We start from the raw sequence: 24,142 nt of genomic DNA, 5'->3' as shown, positions 1-24,142 counted from the left end.
CAAAACCATTTAAAGGGGGTTTTAAACTTAAAATTCTGGTGGGGGGAGGGTAAACTAACCCTCTTCGGCTACGCTTATAGAATTGTGTGTGTGTAGTTTGCTTTAATTTTATTTTGAAGTGGTGGTTTTTAGCTTAAAACCCCGCTGGAGGGGGTTTAAACTCAAAACTCTCAGTAGGGGATTTTAACATATAGCCCTTTTAACTTAAAGCCCGCTTGAGGTGGTTTTTAAGCTACGCTCATAGAATCTGGTGACTGTTGTATTATACGTCTTATAATGAATAGGGGTTTTTGTGGGAAAAAAAAATTCGGAGGGGGTTTTAAACTCAAAATCCCCTTGGTTACGCTCATGGAGTTTTTTTTTTTTTTTTTTTTTGTAGAAGAGGGGGAATTTGGTTACTGTCGTTTTTTTTTTTCCCAAAACCCCCTTGAGGGGGATTTTAAACTCATAAGAACCCCAACCCTTGACATAAGGAGGGGGCAATGTAATAACCATGTTCTGTAGTGGCTCTATGGCTGCGCACCAGCCCACTATAAAGAGACTAAATGAATGGAGGAAGAGGAAGTGCGATGATGGATGGTTGTTGATATCCGCCTTGCTTTGTGATGTATTTTATTAAATCTGTATTGTCATTGTTCCCTTGGCATTAAGTTGCCTCCTTTAAAGGTTATAACAATATAGATAAGTAACTAATTATGTTAACAAACTGTGATTTCTGCAAACAAATTTGATCGCCCCCCCACTCGAAAGTCAAGGGTCGGGGGCGGAACATAGTAGAGGGAGGGGGCGATATAATCCTAAAAAGGTAAAAAATATAAATAATTAGTATATATTATTAATATAAGTATAGGATTCGTATATAAATTATGCGATTTCTCTATTAAAATTCGTCCGCTCGGGCGATCGCCTCCTACCGCCTTTACCCCTGGATCCACCAGTGATAGATGCCAGGAAAGGCTTCGAAAATACTAGCAACAAATCTTAGTTTATGAGAAGTGGTCTGGTTTTCAAACCTGACGGTGACAAGGGAATCTCCTATGGCGTGGATCCTTTCGGGCGCGGTTGCCCTACCTGCCACCCCCTAAGGCCGCTACTGAATATTAACACAAGTAAAGAATTCGTATATAAATTGTGTGATCTATAATAGAATTCGTCCGACCCCTCAAGTGGGGTGGGGGTCAGCCCTATCGCCCCACCCCCCCTGGATCCGTAAGTGCTGATCACCCGATCAATATAAGAAACAAAGACACACTGTTACGTCTTCTTATATGATGAGACTTTTAATGATAACATAACATATGGTAGATTATAATGACTTTAATCCTTAGTCACAATCAACAATGTGTCAACAATAACTTTGATTACATTCCTTCATTTTTCGGATTCCATCTTCCCTCCCTTTCAACACGCATTCGCACCATTCCACATTTACACTAAGATGCGCACGTAACACACACGCAACATGCCTAGAGTTGGTTTTTAATCCGACCCTACTAAATGAAACTTAAGATTAGTAAACAAAACTGGAAGAAATTAATATTTACATGCAGCAAATCTTATCTACTCTTTGTGAGGGAAATGATAAAGGGATAAATGATAACCAATTTCTGTAAAAGAAAATTAATAATATATCATCAAACATTTCGTCAGCTCTGGATTAGCCTATAGACCCCCCCCCCCAATTATATTTAAGAAAGAGCAAAGGAAAAGTATTGTCTTTTTACAAGGCTCAGGGCCGTATCAAGTCCAAATCCGGTTCTCCAAACGTTTGCACTTGAAAGGAGTCCATTTATAGTAACCCTTGATGTTCCGAAGACATCACAAAAAGAACTTACTGAACTCATTAATAGCGATGAATCGATTAATGATTTATCTTCAATGTCATTTACACAAATCTGGATTAGTGTTTGCAGTCATATCCCGATTTGTCCGTGTCGCGCCACCTTCTTTCATATATTTTTGTGAAACATGGTTTTCCATCTTGTTAATTTTCAAGTCTAAATACAAGATGAATGCAGAAGATCTTTGTGATCTTGCAAAGATTTTCCGACAATGCCTAACAGAAACAAGCTCATACTTCGCACTAATGCTGTTTTGTTTGTACAGACTGTATAGTAATCCCGACCACTATCCGTGTCATGCATTTTAAATTTTAAAAACAAAAATTTTATATCTTTTTTAAAATTAAAGTATGCAAAGTAGAGTATATATGGTGAAAAAGAAATAGAAAAGTAAATAAATGCAAGCAATAAAGATAAAATTTCAATTTTTCACATTTAATTATGATCAAAAATATATATGAGACATAATGTAATAACATTGTTTCGTGATTTAACCTAAAGCTTTGTCAATGCATAGCAAATATTCACATAATGATTATACGAGTTTATAACATTAAAATATTTCCGTTCATAAGCATAAGGAAATGGGCTTCTATTAAAGTTGGGGGGGAGGGTCTAGCATAGTAAGGGGATCGTCGAGCTCAATAGGTTGAGAACCCCTGCTCTATGCTGATCTTGCGGAGAGAGACAGACCCAAGATTAACCTACAGAGAAATCTGCAAGCTAGGTCTGAGGACTACAGGGATCAATAAACGTATGTGTGAGGAAATTTGACAGCATGGAGACAGACTGTATTTACTGGTATGAACCTCGCCGAGAGCGAACGGAATGAAGCGGCCTAAGACTAGGGGATAAGAAAGTTGCCATTTAAATAGCTGTAAAACAGGTGCATACACATGCATGAACTGTTTTAAACTTTGCTACTCCAGAATCGGCTTATTTAGTTACATTATAATCAGCCTGGACTACAGAAGAAACCAAAGCCAGTGATTCCGCTGGGGGCAAATCCATCATCTTTCGAGACAGAGGGAGCCATATAGGTATACATATGAACTTGTTGAACCTGGCTTTACAGTGTTGTGTTATCTAGTGTATTGTAAACTAACACATTCAACCAACTATGTCTACTTTTTAAAATGAAAAAAAAAATTTTAAATATTGTTTCTATAAATTTTGGTTTAATTAAAAGGGAATCTAATGTGCACAATGAAATTTAAATTACTTACAAAAGCTACACATTGTTTTACTTTATTTATTTCAGAATGGACATGTGATTTCCTGTACAAATTAAAATCTTCTTTCATTAAAATGAATAATAAAATTAACTTTTTGTTTCTATTTTAACATCATCTTTTTCACTGAAAAAAAAACAACAGACCTGCTTAAAACACTCAATATCATATGCTTTTATCATAACTCTTTAAAAAATCTATTATTTAAATAGAGGCCTATATTCTTATAATAAGATGATCATCTTTTTGCATGTAGCTGAACAAATTCTCTGACTTTGATTTTGAATGATTCCTGAGAAAAAAAAGGAAGTAACCAAAAAAAATATAAAAATTAAATAAAAAACAACAACAACAATATAATGTTAAGAACAATTTCTAATTGACGTAAATAGATATCATAGTGACATATACATTTGTAAAGAAAAGAAGAACTTGTAAATGAAAATTGGTAAAAAAAAAAAAGTTTTTAACAAAAATTATACATGTTACATGTGCGAATTCTATTCATATTTTATTTTGAGTACCGGTATCTCAATTAAATTGTAGTAAAATGACTTACTTTATCTTTTGCATAATGTTCTGCAGCTTCTACATTCAGCGGATCATCAAAATTTAATAAATCCTAACATGATAGAAAAAAAAAGTTTAGTGCCAACTATACTGCTTATAAAAAAAAAAACAATCTTGTGCTCAATGAGGTGGCCCCAAATCTAAGTAAATAATTCATTCAAATTTTAATACTTTAATTTTAAATTACACGTTTTCAAAAATGGGAAGAATGTTGATTAAATTTGAAAATGAATAATATAAATTCATTTTACCTGAACCCAATGACTAATTATGTCTCGTTCACTGGCGATCCAGCCTGGAAGGAGCAGTAGGGACGATCGCCCTCCCCATTAGAAGTGTATGTGTGTGTAATTTTAGTAGAAAAATCCCACATAATATATACTAATTATTTATATTTTAACAAGTTTTTAGATTATGTCACCCCCCACATCAAGTATGTTGGTCGATATGATAAGATGGGGGGGGGGGGAAGGGTAAATTGCATCTATCCCAGCGCCCCTCAACCCTAACCCTTCAATGACGCTTGAAGAAATGAAGGTTTGTTAACGACATTACATATCTATATAATGTAAGCTTGATATTTTAACCAATCTTTATATATTATGTTGCCCCTTTAAAGTATGTTTTGCCGATCAGGAGGGACAATTACATTTCCCGCCCTCTGCCAAAATCCTTTGAGCATGAGGAGGGGGAAGTGGTCCAATTGTTAAGCAGGAATCTATGTTTGTGAACAAATATATCTATATAATATATTTAAAATTTTGTCGCCTCACTTCTTATAATCTAATGTCAAATGCAATTATTAACAATAAATATAAAATGGTGAGAGCACATGATTAATCGTTTTCACTCTACCGCCCTCTTTCTTTTTCAGACAAAAGCATGACTGTTAAAATAGAAAAGTTAAATATGGCAACAGTTTTATTTTAATGTCAAGGTAATACCCATGGTAAGAAATCTACAGCAGAATAAGTATTTATAAGAGACCAATTTTCCCCCAAAATTGATATCGAAATTTTTAACACACACTTACACTCACACAATTAGATCTTCCAAGTAGAATTGTTTATTTTAAATTAATATAAAAAGAGAGAACTATATATATGATATGCAAGTTTTTTGGCACATCGGCACAGTTTAAGCCATGTCGTGCCCGTAATCCCTAAAAGGTTACTCTCCCTTCATACCACAAGAGCTAAATTTTATTTAACTTAAAATATTAAAGGTAGTGAAAATTTAATAATTTTGTAAAAATCTTTTGTAAATATTATATGTTCACAATTTCACAAATCAAATCTTCGTAGACAACCCCACCTCCCGGGGTCGACACTATCGAATAGTGTCCTTAAGTTGTGCACTCTAAAAAAAACCTCCACCTAATATCCTGGTATTTGGGGTAATCAATGAGAATATGTTCCACGGTGAGACTAGAGTCACAGTACACACAAAGTAGGGGCTCCTCTCTCTTCAGCACAAAGGAGTGCGTGATGTAGGTGTTACGATGGACACTTAAATATAAATACACTGCAAAATTTACATGTTTTCCTTTGTCTTGGCCCTTTGTCACTCTGTTGATATTCCTTTCTGTATTTTGGGCCTGACTTAGATGTTTTGTCCAAAAGTTCGTTTCTTCCTTTTCTGATATCCTTCATTTGTCTTTGTGATCTTTCATATATCCTACACACGTCTATGCATTTCTGTAGGGTTAGTTTATCGTCTTGCAACAGTTTCGTCTTCAATTGTTCACTTCTAACCCCTAAGATAATTCGGTCCCTAATTAGACTCTCTTTTAGTTTATCAAAATTGCAGCTGCTTGCCAGTTTCTTCAGGGCAGTTATGTACGAGTCAATGTTCTCGTCCTCTTCTTGTCTTCTCGTATTGAAGACATCTCTCATAATGTTTCGTTGGTTCTCCCAACATAGAACTCTTCAAAACTCTTTAAAATTTCATTTATTTTTGTCTCCTGCCCTTTTCCAAATGAATCAGACACGTCTGCTGCCTCACTGCCAATTATGGTCATTAGTGTTGCTACACGTATATCTTCTGTCTCTGTTGTGAGTTTCGTGGCCTTTTCATAGTTATCCCAGTCTCTTCTGAATCTTTTCCAATTGGCCGCCATATTGCCTGTTTGCAATAGCGGTTGCGGTACTGGGAAATATCTGTTAGCAGTTGCCATTTTAGCTACTGATTTCTTATATTTTCCTCCAAGTTTCGCTAGGTTATCGTTTACCTTTATTAGATGCGTACACCGCTGCCACCATGTTACGATGGACACTTAAATATAAATACACTTGAAATAACAACACTCTCAGGTAAACACAAACAAGTTTAATTAGCCATCTTGATTACTGGAGTAGTTTCCCCTGTGCATGGGCACAACTCTTCCTGACCTATAACATTCCATCAACAGTAGGTGTGGCCAATCCTAAGTCTGGACATCGTCGTGCTTCCACGCCTTGTCAGACCCTTAGATGTGGGCCACCACCTGACATCCGCCCCAGCTGATCCCTGCCTCTACACACAGTTGGACTCATTTCGCCAGCCCACCAGCAGACAGCTACAGCTACAGCACCAGCCATAGCAGCAGCACCTGACTCTGAAGATAAGCACAGGGCCTAATGATACTCAGACCACTTGGCTTTAACATCTTATGATGATAAATGTCCATACCAGCTCATATTCATTTGTCAACCCTCTGTAAAATACTAACCCAGTTGAATTTTGTACAATAAAACTTTGTAAATAACTATATTTACTGTATTGGTTGCCTGAATCTTAGCTCTGTGCCTGTTAGAGTTGCAATTCTGCAAGTGTTGGCTAAATATAAAATCTCCTAAGACTCCATAAAACGGCCACAAAACAACCACGCTTGTCACTAGTAATAAGGCTTGTCTTCAAGTCTGAAGATTAATGAGGAATGCTGCATTTCCCGTGGCTGTGTGTGTGTGCATGCGTTTCTACACAGGGTTAGGGTTTACCAGGCATTAGGGTTAAGGTTTAAAAAAAAAAAGCCCCCCCCCCCCCCCCTCCTTTCAGAAGTTCTGGATCCGCTTGTGGTCTCATTTAGCAACAAGAAGTCATAATTATACATAAAGTTTTATTAAAGTAAGTGCCATGTGCCACTATGATAATTAATTATTAAAGTATTTTGTTTTGCTTTCGTTAGCTCAAAGGGTTTCTAACGACCAGGGTGCATTACAGGTTGGGAAAACAGAACACACAGGTAGCGCACAATAAATAAAAAGGATTTCTTTAGTTTAAAATAAAATATATTTAATGCAATAAAAGGTAAAAAGGGATGGGATAACAATGGCGAGGAGAATAATGATAAATCCTAAAGTAATCTGTCTACACATAATGTCCTTTAGCGTGCGTATCAGTGTTGGGATGTGCTAGCTACAGCTGAAAACTCCATTTGAAATTAAAATGGTCCAGTACATCATCGAATTGTGAGGGACACAGCGGTGCTGGGTAAATTAACGATGAATAGTCAGGCTGCGTGGACGAGAATTTACTTCAGATAAAAAACTTAGTGATCAAGGTTCGCTGATGTAGGGAGTTATGGATGGGTTCCTTCGCAATCTAGTATATAGTCCCAGGTTTAGCTGTCAATCAATGCAAGAGATGGTGGGACTAACAGAAATTCATAAACTGTAACACGAATTCTGAAAGTCGTAATAATGAGAAACAGGAAGTGTAACAGTAACAGGAATTCAGATCCACTAATAGGAAAAACAGGAATGCGTAAGGATCACAAACAGGAAAAACTGAAATGAGATGATGTTTGTGGCCACAATCAGGCTGAAATAAAACACTAAGCTTTGAATATTCATTACACAAAATGACATCGTGTTCATTGCCGTCAATCAGAGAATCACACACGGTCAAATACAAATAATGCTGGTCAATAATATCATACCAAGTATGTCTATATATCCCCTCCTTCGTGATCGAAGATGAGCACATTTCTCAAATCTTATGCACTCGAATATGATTGCAAAGTCCAATCCTCGCTTTAAAAACCTGGCCGCATACGTAAGTTTAATCAGTTGCAGATAGGCCTGCTTCTTCTCTTAGCTTTCTGTTGGTTCGGCGCTCTTTCACCCTGGCCACTCTTCTTGCTTCGAATCTCGAGACTCCGAAACTCACAGCTTCACGCCATGAGGAGCGATCGAGAGCTAGTGCTTCCAGCCATATGTACAATGTGAGTGACAATTATACAGCACGGGAGATAAAAAAAAATAAAGAACGGATAGTGGTCAGCGACCATGACGTAATTGTTGACATACATGGAAAGTAGGTGCCCATTCAAGGGGGCGCAATTCTTCTCTAAACAAATTGGACAAGAGAAAATAATTCATCGTTTATTTTAAAACGCAGTGTCAATGCCTTAGATAATTCAAGACTATCAACCGAAATAAAGAAATAGAATATACAGTGGCGTAGCTAGGGTGGGGGAGGAGAATTCGAAGATCCCCCTGGGCCCCCAAATGAGTGTCCGAAATTTGTTTTTAAGTAAATATTACGTCACTGTCATGTAGTAATCTTGCTTTTCACGTTGTTATATAAGTATCGCCAAAGCCAGTGCATCATATGGCAGACCGGCTAAAAATGTCTGGAACAGACGTGATATCACCACAAATACAAAGCTAGGGATCTATCGAGCCATCATCCTCCCTACATTGTTCTATGGCTCAAAAACGTGGACAGTGTACAGAAAACATGCAAAGAAACTGAATCACTTACACATGACATGTCTAAAAAATACTGAACGTCAAATGACAAGACAAAATACCTGAGACTGAAGTCCTTTAAGTCCATACAATCCTGATGCAGTCCCATCTACCATGGGCAGGACAGGTCTGCAGAATGGAAGACCACCGCATCCCTAAACGACTCTTGTATGGCCAACTAAGCGAAGGAAAGCGTTCGCAAGGTGGTCAAAGAAAGCGCTTCAGGGACACCCTCAAAGCTTCTCTGAAGGCGTTCAGCATAGACCCAGGAACTTGGGAGACAGAGGCACATGACAGAGCATCATGGCGTCGCGCTGTGAAAATTGGCGCACAGGTTGCTGAGGAAAAAAAGAACAACGCTGGCAGAAGAAAAACGCCAGAAAAGAAAAGCAAGGCAAACGACACTAGCTCCAGCTGGAATAACCTGCCCAGTGTGCGGCCGAACATTTCGGGCTCACATAGGTCTCACCAGCCACATGAGGAGGCATAAAACCCCAGTGCAAAGCCCTCAGCCCCCTGGATGAAGTGGTCATCATCGAACCACGATGGACGAACTATATATATACATAGGTCTCACCAGCCACATGAGGAGGCACAGAACACCAGTGCAAAGCCCTCAGCCTCCCTGGATGACAAAGTGGTCACCATCGAACCACGATGGACGAACTACATATATATATTGCACACAGAGTATTAACTCTTTCCGTGAGGGGTTACTCTCAATTTCAAGGATTCCTGACTAGTGCAGTGTTACTCTCATGACGTAACTTGGTATATAGGGTAGTTTATTTCATCATCCTTATCATTTAAGAAGAAACCTGATAAGAGCACTGAAAACAAAGGATACCATGAAAGTGTCGAAGAAAAGTATCACTATTCGGATGATTCATACAAAGATACTGCAGCCGAAGAAGTGAAAATGTCTCTTGATGAGAGAAGTAGTGCTAAAGAGACTCCAGGGGAATACCTTTTACCAAAGTCAAAGAAAACATCTGAAAGAAGTGATGATGAGTCAAGTGATGGTCTTCCAAAATCACTTTCTCCAGAAGCGGAAGAAGCTGTAATTAAAGTACAACGACTCCGGATATATCCAGCCTGGATAGCAGCAACTATTAAGTACTTACAAAGACAAACTCAAGCTTACGTGGTCACAACGAAAACTAAATTTACTCAATCCTGGAAACTTCCTAACATATTTGAAATTTCTTGCAGAATTTGGTGAAGTTACGAAACACCACTTACATAGAATCGAATATGGGAAGACGTATTTGTCACCAGAAATTCAAAATGAATTTATTAACTTGATTCGCAATAAAGTTAGGGAATTGATTGTTGGGAAAGTTAAGCAAGATTGTTACTTTTCTCTGATGCTTGATTCCACCCTGCATCAGTGGATTAAAGATTTTCTGATAGGGAGAGAACAAACTGTAATAATAAATGGCTCTAAATCAACACCGATAACAGTAAACTCAGGTGTACCTCAAGGAACAGTCTTGGGTGCACTACTATTTTTAATTTACATAAATGATTTACCAAATTGCATTACTTCAGGAACAAAAGTCAGATTATTTGCAGACGATTGCATAATATACAGAACAATAAAAACAACACAAGACACATATATTTTACAAAGAGAATTAGATGAATTACAGAAATGGGAATCAAATTGGAGCATGTCTTTCCACCCAGAAAAATGTCAGTTGTTAAGAGTAACAAAAAAACTAAAACAAATTAATTCCACTTATCTTATTCATGGCAAACCAGTAACACAGACTAAAAACGCAAAAACCTAGGTGTTATAATAAATGAAAAACTGTCATGGAATCCACATATTGATGAAACTACAAAAAAATCAAACAAAGCATTAGGATTTATTAAAAGAAATTTCTATAAATCAAATAAGAACATAAAACTAAAATGTTATTTAACCTTGGTTAGGCCAATAATAGTATATGCATCCTCCGTTTGGGACCACTCAACTCAAGAAAACATTAAGAAACTGGAACAGACACAAAATAGAGCAGTGAGATTCATAACAAACGAATATTCACATTTGACTAGAGTAACACCTTTAGTAAAATCACTAAATTTAGAAAGCCTTCAGGACGGAAGGCTCAAAAGTAAAGTAGCAATCATACATAAAACACTAAACCATAATCTTCAAATACAAAAACAAAATTTAATAAAATACTCTGAAAGACACAAAGATAAAGGCGCATTCCTCGTCCCATATGCTAGGACAAATTTTTACAAATACTCCTTCTTCCCTAGTGCTATTAGAGCATGGAATGGGTTGCCTGAGCTAGCCAGGAAAACCAGTGACTTGGCAGAATTTAAGTCATTGGTTAATATGCATGACTAAATGCATGACGCGTAGGACGTAATCATCTTCTTTTTTGAAGTAACGTCTGTATTATATAAGATAAGATAAGAATTTACTTTTGTGCCTTTAACCTTGCCCAGCTCGACTCTGACTGCCTGGACCTCGTCGCTAAGGACTTAAATCTTTTGCTCTATCTGCACTGTAAGCTCCGACTTCACTGCAGCGATTTTATCCCTTAGCTTACTTCTGAATTCCTCCATATCTGTTTTCTGGCTAGTCGCAATTGTTTGCATTGACCCTAGAAGCTCTTTTTTCATTTCACTCAATATTCCGCCGAGATCAGTCTTCACTTCGAACTAGTGAGTCTCCGGGTCGAACCCATCTTCTTTCAGGGCCTCTCTCAGACGGCTAACAAGGGCTTCTTTGTTTCCAGACGCTACGATGTCTCGCCTTTTTAACTCCTTTCGAATTTCATTAATCTGGCCTCCCGAGAAGGCGTTTAGAAGTAGACATTGTAAGTAGAGTAGGCGGGATTCCACTTCTGACACCAGACTTTGGAGTAGACTAAAGAAAATTAACTCACCGATTGTCAGGTCGCCGATATACTTCTGATTGCAGAAGCACAATCCACTATGAACAGTCAATATTCCATGTAATAGAAATAATTTCACAGTTCTCCCAATAAAATATACAGATCCCTATTCACAAATACCAATTCAAGAAAAACAATCCTCCCTCGAAAAATCAGCGATCATCACTCCAGTTACTTCCACACATCAACACATTTGGTCAGGTCAGTTTCGCCTCCAAGCATAAACAAAACTCAAAAAGTTCTCACGTGGAAAAAATAGTCAGTCGGGAAGGGGGGGGGGAACAAGTTTACAACAATATGTACACATAAAATAATTAAGCTTCGTACTTACGACTGTGAGAAATAAACATAATGCACGTTTAAATATAAATGAAATAAATCCAAGAATAAGAATAAGTGAGCACAATGAATAGAATCTGTAAATGAACGCCCATCAACATTCTTAAGAAAATGGAGCGACTGCTACTGACTGAAAAGGTTTAAAACTTATATGCTGATAGGGCGGAAATATGGATTGGACCGGAAAGGATGTGATGTCATGTTATAGGTTAAGATAGACCACTGACACCCTATCAAGATTAGCCCCTCTCACTTATTCACCAATAAGTTCTTAAGAACACCTGGTCAGAGGTGAAGCATGACGTGAGCTTAGGGTCTAGACAAAGGGTAAGGGGATGAAAGGAGCTCAGATCGTCTTGCGCTATCGAGAACGTCAACAAGGTCAGACAGAAAGGTGGTGGGGGGGGGCTTAGGAAAGTGAATGTGATAAAAGAAGGACAGGTGGGGAAAATTCGAAAATAGCCTTTTCACTGCACTTAATATGGTAAAAATAATGTAATTAATTTCAATATGGTAAAAATAAAGTAATTAATTTCTGCGTAATTTATTGGGGTAGATTATTTTTGCTCAAAGGACGGATCGTCATATAATTTTTGAGGTAGAAAATATAATCGTGAGGTAGAAAACTGTATCATAATACATATTTGATCTACGAGCAGTGATATGTAGAGTTATTTTTTATTACAAAAAAAAAAAAAAAAGCAAACAAAAAAATAGACCAAAACTACAACTTACTGTAAATAATGAATTGAGACCCCAAATTACATCTTTCAGCTTTCTTGTGGGTGCCCAGCCTATAATAAGGAAGTACTTAAAGGTTACAATTACAGTGTAATATTATTATAATTATAGTATTTGAAAAATTAAAGAAAAAAACAAAAGTGTTGCTACTGTATTGCATTGAATTAATTATGAAGGTACATAATAACATTAAAATGATGTCTTATTGTAACAATCATTTGTATTTGAGTGCCAGATGTGAAGATGTAAGTTGAGTTTTGAGTTTTTGGCACATCGGCACAATTTAGGCCATGTCGTGCCCGTAATCCTTCAGGGATTAGTCTCCCTTCATATCACGAGAGTTAAATTCCATACAGTTAAATCATTAAAAGCAAGGTCTATTCACAGTTAAAATAGTAAAATTTTAAAAATTTAATAATTTAGTAAAAATCTTTTGTAAATATTATATGTTCACAATTTCACAAATCAAATCTTTGTAGACAACCCCAACTCTCGGACAAAGCCCAATACCTTCCCAGGGTCGACACTATCGAAGTGTTTTTAAGTTGTGCGCTCTAAAAAAAATTTCCCCTATATCCTAGTATCTGGGGCAATCATGAGGATATGTTCCACAGTGAGATGAGAGTCACAGTACTCACAAAGTGGGCGCTCCTCTCTCTTCAGCACAAAGATGTGCGTAATGTAGGTGTGGCCAATCCTAAGTCTGGACATGGTCGTTCTACCACGCCTTGTCAGACCCTTAGATGTGGGCCGCCACCTGACATCCGCCACAACCTGTCTAAGTTTGTTGTGGGTCTCAGCCTCCCACCGATCCTGCCACTCTCGATAGGTGGCAGAGGCAATACTTTGTCTCAGGTCCAAACAGGGAATTTGGGTTCCTGACACCGCTTGATTTAGGGCTCTCTTTGCTTCTCTGTCTGCAGTTTCGTTTCCCCTCTATGCCCACATGGGAGTTAATCCAGATGAAGGTGACATCCCTATAGTCAGGTGTTATTTGGTCCAAAAGCTTTAGGCTCTTATGTACCAATGGAATGTCAGTCTTCATCCGCCCAAAGCTTGCAGTGCAGATTTCGAGTCGGAGCTTATGATAAATTGTCTCCTTTCAGATGCTTTGACGGTCAAGCGATATTGCTTGTAATTCGGCCGTAAAGATGGAGGATCTATCAGGGAGTCTACGGGAGATTGTTTTGTGATTTTAATTTTAGGCACATCGGCACAATTTAGGCCATGTCGTGCTTGCAGTCCCTTAAGGACTACTCTCTCTACACAACAAGGGCCAAATTCTATACAGTCATTAAAATCAAGGTCTATTCACAGTTAAAATAGTAAAGGTAGTAAAAATTTAATTATTTGGTAAAAATCTAATGGAAATAGTACATGTTCATAAATTCATAAATCAGATCTTCGTCTACAATCCCACTTCCCGGATAAAGCCCAGTACCTTCCCAGGGTCGACATTATCAAAGTGTTTTTAAGTTAGTGGCTCTAAAATATTTCTCCCCGACATCCTGGTATCTGGGGCAATCAACGAGGATATGTTCCACGGTGAGGCGAGAGTCACAGTACTCACAAAGTGGGGTCTCATCTCTCTTCAGCAAAAAAGAGTGCGTGATGTAGGTTGGGCCGATCCTAAGTCTGGACATGGTCGTTCTACCACGCCTTGTCAGACCCTTAGATGTGGGCCGCCACCTGACATCCGCCACAACCTGTCTAAGTTTGTTGTGGGTCTCAGCCTCCCACGGATCCTGCCACTCTCGATAGGTGGCAGAGGCAATACTTTGTCTCAGGTCCGAGCAGGGAATTTGGGTTCCTGACACAGCATGATCTAGGGCTCTCTTTGCTTCTCTGTCTGCGGCTTTGTTTCCCTCAATGCCAACATGGGAGGGGACCCAGATGAACGTGACATCCCTATGGTCGGCTGTTATTTGGTCCAACAGCTTCAGGCTCTTATGTACCAATGGGATGTCAGTCTTCATCCGCCCCAAAGCTTGCAATGCAGTTTTGGAGTCGGAGCAGATAATAAATTTCCTCCTTTCTGATGCTTTAACGGCCATAAGCGCAAGTATATTGGATGCAATTCGGCCGTAAAGATGGAGCAGCCATCGGGAAGTCTGAGGGAGATTGTTTTGTTCCGAAAGGAGCAGGCGACCTTTCCATCCATTTTTAGATTCGTCTGTGTAGATGGTGCCACAATCTCCGTAGCTCTCCTGCAGTTCCCTAAAGTGGGCTTGTAGTATGCTTGGGTCTGTATTTTGTTTTTTTGAAATTAAGGAGGGATAAATTTAATTTGGGTTTATTCATTAGCCAAGGAGGATTCTGAGGGGTTTCTATTTTAGAGATTTGGTCAATGGGTGGGGTTAAATTTTGGATGGGTTCTTGTGACAGGTGGGGAAATGTGATGTGTGTTTGGCGCGTTTTATGTCTAGGGGATGATTATTTTTAAAGCTATCACACACCAACCTATCAGCATATGAATCGGGAGCAGACACGCAACGAGACAAAGCAATGAAAGATAGATACAAAAGTTAACAATAAAAGAATATTTATTTACATAAATATACATATAAGAATGAAAAAAAGGGGGGGGGGTTGCATCTATCTCTAGTGAATACTAGATTTAATCATCACTCGTGCATTTAATAAGAGAGTATGTCACTTTGTCCTCTGACTTAGCTGGTATTCCTGTTGATGTCGCAGCTGGCTGTGTCCTGGCTTGAGGTTCTGCAGCTGGAGGTGGCGCTCTAGCGGATAGAGGGACGCCGGTGATATAGTTCTTGTGGAGTCTCAATCCCCAAAATCTAATATCTGTAGTGGGCACAGTAGGGCGGGTGGCCGGCTACCGTGGGCACAAGGTTACTGCGGGCAGAGCGGATCTGCCGTGGACAGCGTAGTTGACAGGATATGTCCAGTGAGTTGCAGAGGGTTGGCGTAGCTATGACGTCTCACACAGATCTGAATCTATAGGGACGTCGCACCTAATAGCTTGACAGGTGGGCTGTCGAATAGGCGGGCAATGCCGATAGCGCCGAGTAGTAGAGTTGAGTAGATCTCAGTAGGCAAGTGCAGTGCTGAATAGCACTAAGCACATAAATAGGTGATTCTCGATAGCAAATAAATAGGCAGGTAAGTAATCCGATAAATAGGCAGACACCTGAGGGAGGCTGCGGATAAATAAAGACAAGTTAGGACATGTCTCTCATGCATCTTATCGATGCCCTCGACTGAGGTGCATTCGTCAGATTGGTGAAATTGCTTTAGAGCACAATGAGGAGATGATGACAAATGGGATTGGGAAAATAGATGGCTGATAGTAGCAATATAAAAGGTACATAGAAGGGAAAGTAATAATATAAAAATGTACATAAAAGGGGAAATAATAATCTCAAATAAATAATACAGGTGGATAGAGAAAGAGAGGGGGGGGGAAATGGGCGGTGGTCAGCGATCCAGATGATTGTTTACATATGACCGTGGGTCGAGAACAATGGAGCGCGCTTGAATGGAGAGGGTGTCCGTTCAAGCGGCGCAACTCTCATTAGAGTAAAATGACTACAGAAGAGATAATTCAATACAGGGGAGATAACTCATAACTCTTTTCTAGACGCAGTATTAGTGCGCTAGTAAAATTATCACGGTTGTCAGCCGAGATAAAGAAAATAAAATAAGATGTACAAATATATACATGGTTGCACCAACGATCAATTGAGCAACATAGCATTAATAGATTAATGCAATACATAAATAAATACATAGGACATGTTTATGTTTTCTACTTACGCCAGTGAGAAATACACAATGCACTAATTAAATATAAATGAAATAATAAAATACACATGATAAAATCCAATGGAAATATACACAGAGTAATTAAGATGGAACTTGTGATTAAGTTCGGCTTACCACCAGGTATTCCTCTAGGAGAAGGAAGGTATGAAGTAGTCCAGACTCGATTGCTCAGATATAATGAGAAAGTGAGAGTCTGACTTGATTTAATTCACCTTATATACAAAGGCCTGGAAAATGTGGGCGGAAACAGGAAATGTCCTAGGCTTAGAATTATCTTACACGTGGGTGAAGTCCGACAAGAGATGGGATTCGCACATTGGGAGGTTAATGGGCGTGTTTGTCCTCGTGGTCTCCTAGATCAAAGAGAGACATAGGAGAAAAGGGGGGGGGGTGCCTTGCATTCCACACAAGGTGGTGTCCACTGCGGCTGTCAGACATCCTGCGATAAGATCAAGGAGTCTGTGTGTATCTTTGCCCCGGTCAAGGGAAGATAAATGAAAGGACGCGCCTTAACTATCTCCAATGTGGTCAACTAAGTCTAGCCTGGAGCGGAAAAGGTGTGGCGGGTGAATGATTTAGGGGTAGGATGGGGAAATAATTAAAATAAAATAAATAAATAATGAAAAATAATAATTAATGCTGTGATAATTTTGAGTGACTCTGACAGCGAGTTTTTGACTTGTCACAGTTCTCTCATTCGAAGGCCCAACGGCTGTATGACACATTGATCCCACCACCCCCTCCTCCAACTCAGAAGAAAATACCGCCAAAGAACACACCTCCAAAGAAACAAGAAAGCCCTGTTGTCATGCTAAAGAACAGGTTCTCTGTGCTCGAAAGCAGGGTTCGTGGGGTTGGATTTTAGCTTGACTATGTACTGCGTTGCAAGCTTTTTCATTCTTATGTCCATGGGGAGTTCTCCAGCCTCTACATGGAGACTTGGAATTGGTGATGTGCGAAACGCGCCGAGACAGAGGCGCAGGGCAGCAATTGTATTGGTTCCAGTATTTTTAGATAAGACTTCCTTGCTGCTCCATATATTATGAATCCGTAGTCTAGCTTAGATCGGATTAGACTCCGATATAGCAGCAGAAAGGTATCTCTGTCAGCCCCCCAGTCCGTATGGCTGAGTACTCTAAGTATATTTAATGACCTTTGGCATTTTTTCCTAAGTTCCTTAATGCGGGGGAGACGATTAAATTAGGAATCTAGGGTGAGGCCTAAAAATTTTGTAGTTTTTACAAGAATGATCTTTTTTTGTGTATGAATAATTCAGGATCTGGGTGGGGTCCCCTTAAATTACAAAAATGCATGCTAACTGTTTTGTAGTCCGAAAATTTTAAGCCATTATCATTTGCCCAATTTTGAATTTTGTTTAAACTTAACTGTAATTTTCTTTCTAAGGTGTTCATGTTTTTCCCATAAGTAAAAATGACACAAAGTCATCAACATACAAAGAGCACTCTATGCCACGGGACAGAGCATTTATGATGCTGTTTATTTCAATGTTGAACAGGGTGACTGAAAGAATGCTGCCCTGGAGTACACCCATTTCTTTGTCATAAGTGTCAGAAGCGGAGTTGCCCACTCGAACCTGAAATTTTCGCTCCTTCAGGAATTCCCCCACAATGCGGGGAAGGTGTCCCTTAAGCCCCAGGTCACGTAGAATGCCATGTTTCCAGGTTGTGTCATAGGCCTTTTCTATATCGAAGAATACAGCTACTAGATGTTATCTTCTGAGTAATGCATTTCTAATATAAGCTGTTGTCCGCCCCTGCCGGAATCCGCACTGGTAGTTGGAGATCACTTTATTCCTCTCCAGGTACCAGATCAGCCTACTATTAATCATTCTTTCCATGGTTTTGCAGATACAGCTTGTTAGTGCTATTGGTCGATAGTTAGCTGGGTCAGAGCCGTCTCTTCCCGGTTTAGGTATCGGTATAACTGTGGCTTTTCTCCAGCTGTTTGGGAAAGCGCCTGTTTGCCACACACAGTTATAAACCCCTAGCAGGACTGCCAATGAGGGTTCGGGAAGGTGCTTGAGGAACTGGTAATGGATTCATCTTCTCCAGCCGCTGTATCATGTGACTTGTCCAGCGAGTCTCTCAGTTCCTCAAGAGAGAACGGTTTGTTGTAGTCTTCATTGTTCTTTGACCTGAAATCAATGGGGTGTCTTTCCTCCCTGGCTTTGACTGTTTGGAACTCTGTCGTGTAGTGTGCAGTGGGTGACTTTTCTGCTATTGAGGATGCAAGGCCGTCTGCTATTTCTCTGGGGGACGTGACAGTTCGTCCTTGGTTTTTCAAATGCCCTATTGCATTTGATTCCTTCCCTTTAATTTGCCTTACTGCCTTCCAAACAGCTCTAGCAGACTATTTTAGCATCCAGACTGCCGACAAAATTCCTCCAGGAATTCCTTTTGGCTGACCGTATGGTTTGTCTAGCCTTTGCTCTAGCTATCCTAAATAGCTTTAGGTTTTCCTGGGAAGGATTCTTTATAAATGCAGCGTTTTTTCCTATCGCCAAAAGCACTTTTGCAAGCTGGTTTGCTAGGCCGTTTTCGATTTGGGGAGGTTAGGGGTACAATTTTCCTGGCTATACTAAGCAGATTGCTAGCAAAGGTATCAGCTGGGTTCTGTTCATCAAGGATATTTTCTGTGATATCCTCGAAGCATCTTTTTTTGGAATTGTTCCCAATCTGCCTTATTCAGTTTCCACCGCTGAGGTCGTCCCAATGAGGGGAGATTGTTAGTAATGATTGGGAAGTGATCACTTCCCCCTAGATCATTGCTTACTGACCATTTAAAGTCGTCCAGAAGTCGGGGACGCATACGGTGAGGTCAATGCATGTGAGAGATCCAGTTCCTGGGTGCAAGTAGGTCGGTGATGCATCATTAAGTATGCATAAATCATGTTGGAGGAAAATATGTCTGTTGGGTTTAATGGAGCGCCTGGTGGTAGATACAGGCTGCAGCAAGTGATAACTTTGTGTAGGGTTATCCTAGCTGCTACGGCCTGTAGTGTGGTCTGTAGTTCTACCCTCTCATGGGTGACGCTGTCCTTCACAAGGATACAGACTCCACCTGATGCTCTCTCTGCATCCTCAACATTTTTGCAGAGAGGCTTATTCTAAATGACCTACTTGGAGCTATTTGGCCTTGGGAAGCCCCCGGATTGGTTTCCCTTTATTCCAGTGACCTTGGTATTTTTATTCTTGGGTTTGGATGGAGAGGAGGACAACCCCCTTTTGGGGGAAGTCTTTCTTTCTGGAGAGGGGAGATCCCTCTGGTTAGAGCGGAGGTTATTTCCTCCTCCCTCACCTCGAACATCCTCTCCGCTTTGATTTCTCCCCTTAATTCAGTAGAAGTTGGGATGTCTGACTGCGTTCTCTGAAGAGAACCTGTGTCAGACATGATGTCTCCGGGTTCTCCCGGAGTATTGGTTTTGACATGCTGCTCAGTCTCCATGCTCTCATCAGCAAGCACAGAGAACCTGTTCTTTAGCATGACAACAGGGCTTTCTTGTCTCTTCGGAGGTGTGTTCTTTGGCGGTGTTTTCTTCTGAGTTGGAGGAGGAGGGGGGGGGGTCAATGTGTCCATCTGTGTGGCTATGGATCTTCCTATCTTAGCAACAGCCTGGGCGTAAGTCTTTGTCAGGCCGAATAGGGCCAATACAGCCGATTTCGCCTGGCTGAAGGTACAATCCATTTCTTGCCTTGTACTCCTGCACGGCAACCTACTGTTTCCACACAGGGCAGTCCTTGGAGTAGGCTGAGTGGCCAGCGTGACAGTTTGGGCATTTGAACTGGGCTGTGCAGCCCTTGGCCTCATGACCCTCTCCAGCACATCTGGCACACACAGTGTTCCTCTTGCAGACTGCCGCGCCGTGTCCATAACCCTGGCATTTGAAGCACCTCATGGGGTTAGGTATGTAGGGCCTCACTGGAACTCGTAGGTATCCTGCCTTCACATACTCTGGCGGTGTCCTAGTTCCGAATGTGAGGAAAATAGTGGCGGTTGTAACCTCTTCACCATCCCTGCGCCTGGTAATGCGCCGGGCATGGGTGACTCCTTCAATTTTCTCCACTATTTCCTTCTCGGAACATTCCAGCAGGTCTCTAGAGCTGATAACACCTCTGCTGGTGTTCAGACTCTTGTGTGGCTTGACTTCCACTTGGAGATCACAGATTCTCCTGCATCGTAAAAGCCCATCAGAGTTTATCTTGATATCAACTTCTACTAGAAGTTCCAAAGACTTGTGTAGCTTAGATACACTCTTGGGCTCTCCCTCTACCGACTTTAAGTCCCTTATAGATGAGAAAAGGGCTCATCTTTGTCAGGCTTTTCCCCTCCTCTGTGCACCTGACCACCAAAAATGATGGCCAGGTAGTACAGCTTTTTGTGGCCTTATCCTTTTTTGCCTCAATACGACGTCTCTTGCCCAGACATAAATCTGGGGCAAGTAGTTTTTTGGTACTTTTTTTTATCCATGGCGTTTAATATTAGTTCGGCACCTGTGCTCCCCACCCACCATCGAGTCCAACAAGGAGACGAGCCATTCGGATGTCCAGAATGAGCCTGCCAGGGCTACACACGTGCTATACTCAGTCAGCTGCTGCATCGGGCATGTGTCCGATACAGCAGCTCCCTGATTGACCCTCCAGCCAACCCCTCCAACCCCCCTATGCTGGTAGCTCGGCATGACCAGCCGGTTGACCCAGAGAGGGCTTTCTGTGCCTCAGGTCTAGGGGAACTTGGAGCCAAAGTATTGTGTTGTGGTGGTTTATCCACAGATAGTCATCCACTCAAACACCAGGATCTCTTTATCCCCCCTTACCCGTCGCAGTCCACGGCAAACGGAGTGGTCTAGGACGTAGTGAGATTTTAAAGATGAGGAGACAGAGTGATGGGTAATGAAGGCAGACTGAGAGAAAGAGGAAGCAGACGCAATGATAGTAAAGAAGTAGGGCACTTTTGAGCTCCAAAAGTGCTAAGGAAAGAGGAGCGCAGTTTAACGTCATGTCTCGGGACGCAAGAATCTCAATAAAAATTTGTGCTTTAACATCTTTTGTCAACGCAGACAACGCCTAGAGATAAGTACATACATGAACCCTACATAGCTTGACATCTCATCAAAATAAGTAACCTGAACATTTCTACTTGAACCGTATTTGTAGAACAACCAAGTTTATCCTTGACTAATTTTGACTTAATAACTACTTCAAGTATACCGAGGTCATTGCGTCACTCACCATTTTTTGTTGACGTCTTGAGATTCAGCACGGCATGACATCTCCATTTAAAGAGACACTACTACTACTACTACTCACGTACTATTGGATTATTCTACATTCTACCGAGGTCAATGCGTCAATCCCCATTTGTTTCGTTGACGTCCGAAGATTCAACAGGCGTGACATCACCATTTAAAGGGACATCCCCATTTAAAGAGACATCACCAATTAAAGAGACACTACTACTACTACTACTCACTTACTATTGGATTATTCTACATGAATGCAATTACTCAAGTAATCGTGAATTATCTTTCTTTGTTACATTGAAGTTGGATTATACTGGACTTTAGCGCATCGACGCCCTCTTTGTCATCGTTGAACGTAAAGGAAATAGCAAGTGCCGGCATCACTGTGTCTAACCTATGGGACTACTTGATCGTCGCGCATTGAACTGATTTCGTTATTTGTATATCTGGTATCTTTTTGGATTATTATTGTACTACCTGACTAGATAATCTTTTCTTTTTTTTTTGTATGCACCCATTATTATTACTATTAGTATCATATCAATATTTGAATAAATTTTTTTTATTTGTTTCATTCTCTGAATCTGCTGTGAGTCATAAAGCGTTTACAGGGAAGCCGAACAGCGACCTGACACTCCAGAAGTTCTACATTATTAAAGTAACACCGTCGTGTGGAAAGAGTTATCTCTTTCCTGGCATAAGACACAGATAAGTTGAGTTTTCTTTTGTTTGTTGTATCGGGCATTCAGAGTCGAGTGTACATTGCCTTGTCAGTAATGGAGATTGAGGGAGGAATTTTTGTGTGTGTTGATCTTTTTATAAGTTATCAAATGTAAATTGAAAAATGTTACTTTTAACTTAACCTCTATGAGTTAATTTAAACTTATTCAGTAATATTTCTTATTAATTGTGGTTACCATGGACGAGTTTAAACCTAGGTCGATTGGGGTAATAATAGAACAGGCCCACATGTTAAGAATTGAGGGTGAGGAATTACGAGAGTTTGTTTTAAACCAACAAAAACTAGATTTAGTGAGATTAACTCTAGAATTGGAAATAATGGTAAGAGAAGCAGAGGAAAGGAAACAAATAAGGGAGGTGGAGGGCAAAAAGTTGGAAAGAGAACTCGAAATAAAACTGCCATTACAGCGAGATGTGCCCTATAAAATAGAAATTGAAAATGACCTTTTAACTAATGAGGAACAAAATAACTGTCAGGATATCTATATATATAAATCTCTTCTTCCCTCAACAGTTTAAACGAGAAGAAGTAAAGGAAAGATCACTCTCTTATTTCTGCGGATAGTCCACGAGAAAACAAGAGGGGGGGGGGAGAACACGTAGTCACAAAATAGCAGAGCCGGACCGTTGTAACCAAGAAATATCACTCTTTTTTATTTATTTCTACCTCACGTTAAAAAGAGAGGGGGTAGAGTAATCTACTCTGTAGTAACTATCGAGGAGACAGAGCACGCTCAAAAGTTTGGACACCATGGAAATATCACTCTTTTATTTTTAAAAGTCGGACGGAGGGAGTTATCCTAGATAATTGAACACAAGAGGCGAAAAATAAAGAGAGGAGGGGGAAAGTAGTATTCATCCGTCACTAAATAGCAGGGCCGGACTTGTAGAGCCCTATGCGAAACGGATTTCGCGGGGCCATGTTTGGGTAGGGATAGCGATAATAAGTGAAAAATAAGAGTTTGTATTAGAAAATAAATTCGTCTTTGCATTTTATTCATTCTTTACTACGTACAGAATTACTTTACGAGCCTTGCGTGTAGCGAAGTAATACAGTACCGGTACATCATAAAAATTCTATTTCCTACATAGATCACGTTCAATAGCAAGAATTACCAAATGTTTCAATCTTTCTACGACATTTGTTGATCTCAAGTAATTTTTCATTAGTTTGAGGATCGAGAAGCTTCTTTCACTACATTTCACTATTGCGGGTATTGCATAATGCCTTTTTTTTATCGCGCGTAGGATTAGCGTTTTCCATTTTTATTGACACCCCAAAAAGACAATTTTCGTCTATATATTTCAGGAGATTAGTATGAGTTTTCAAAAGATTTTAATAATTTCCGGATATTTATCATTGTTATTTCACGGAAAGTATTATTGTTATTCATGGAGTTGAAGTTCATTAATAATAAATAATTGTAAGTAATCAAGTGACACCCTATTGAGCCAAGAAACACAAGAACAAGCATATAAATTGAACCCTGACAGAGACAAAGTCAAATTATTGTTACCTGATTTGAGTAACAAGCTGTTTTATAAATGGCAAGGTCCATTTACCATCATCAGAAAGATTTCAAACCGGCTTTATGAAATCAACATCAACAATTCTACAAAAGTATTTCATGTTCATATGCTTGAACAATACCATGAGACACATAATGAAGACATTATGGCTTCTTCTTCTTCTTCATCGTTCTCATTGTTATATTGGAGTGTTCATATGACTAGACCAATACATGAGATGAACTGCGCAGTGGTTCCCAAATCAGGGAATTCTCCATATAGTTTTCTTTCTATTGGGATGATTTGGGGCCAATGTCTTATACGGGCCTCTTGGTAGAGAGAGCAGTTTTGGAGGACGTGGTCGGCATTTTCTGGTGATACTCTACATGGGCAGATTTCACTGGTTCCAATTTTGAGCTTCCGGAACATGTGTTGTCGCATTCTGTTGTGTCCGGTCCTGAGTCGAAAGATTAGA

At 39.9% G+C, this 24,142-nt stretch overlaps 1 protein-coding gene and 1 long non-coding RNA gene across 7 annotated transcripts in view; one reads left to right on the top strand and one right to left on the bottom strand.

Annotated features, from left to right (window-relative positions):
* The first annotated feature begins 393 nt into the window (after positions 1–393).
* Positions 394–6,394, top strand: LOC129923336 (uncharacterized). The gene is made up of 3 exons (XR_008775286.1): positions 394–666; positions 4,518–4,592; positions 6,054–6,394. It is a non-coding gene; the product is annotated as an uncharacterized LOC129923336 (long non-coding RNA).
* LOC106073966 (NEDD8-conjugating enzyme UBE2F-like) overlaps positions 1,255–24,142 on the bottom strand; it is a 60,739-nt gene continuing 37,851 nt past the window's right edge. For all 6 annotated transcript variants that reach the window (XM_013234664.2, XM_056013786.1, XM_013234665.2 and 3 more), the window contains 3 exons: positions 12,366–12,424; positions 3,633–3,695; positions 1,255–3,365 (listed from right to left, as the gene is read on the bottom strand). In XM_013234664.2, the coding sequence (XP_013090118.1) occupies positions 3,312–3,365; positions 3,633–3,695; positions 12,366–12,424 (176 nt within the window). In that variant the 3' untranslated portion in view covers positions 1,255–3,311. The remainder of the gene's footprint in view (positions 3,366–3,632; positions 3,696–12,365; positions 12,425–24,142) is intronic.

This window comes from Biomphalaria glabrata, chromosome 16, assembly GCF_947242115.1.
Source record: "Biomphalaria glabrata chromosome 16, xgBioGlab47.1, whole genome shotgun sequence".
Taxonomy (NCBI): domain Eukaryota; kingdom Metazoa; phylum Mollusca; class Gastropoda; family Planorbidae; genus Biomphalaria; species Biomphalaria glabrata.
Note: the sequence above shows the minus strand (reverse complement) of the source record. Positions and strands in the feature narration are given on the sequence as shown.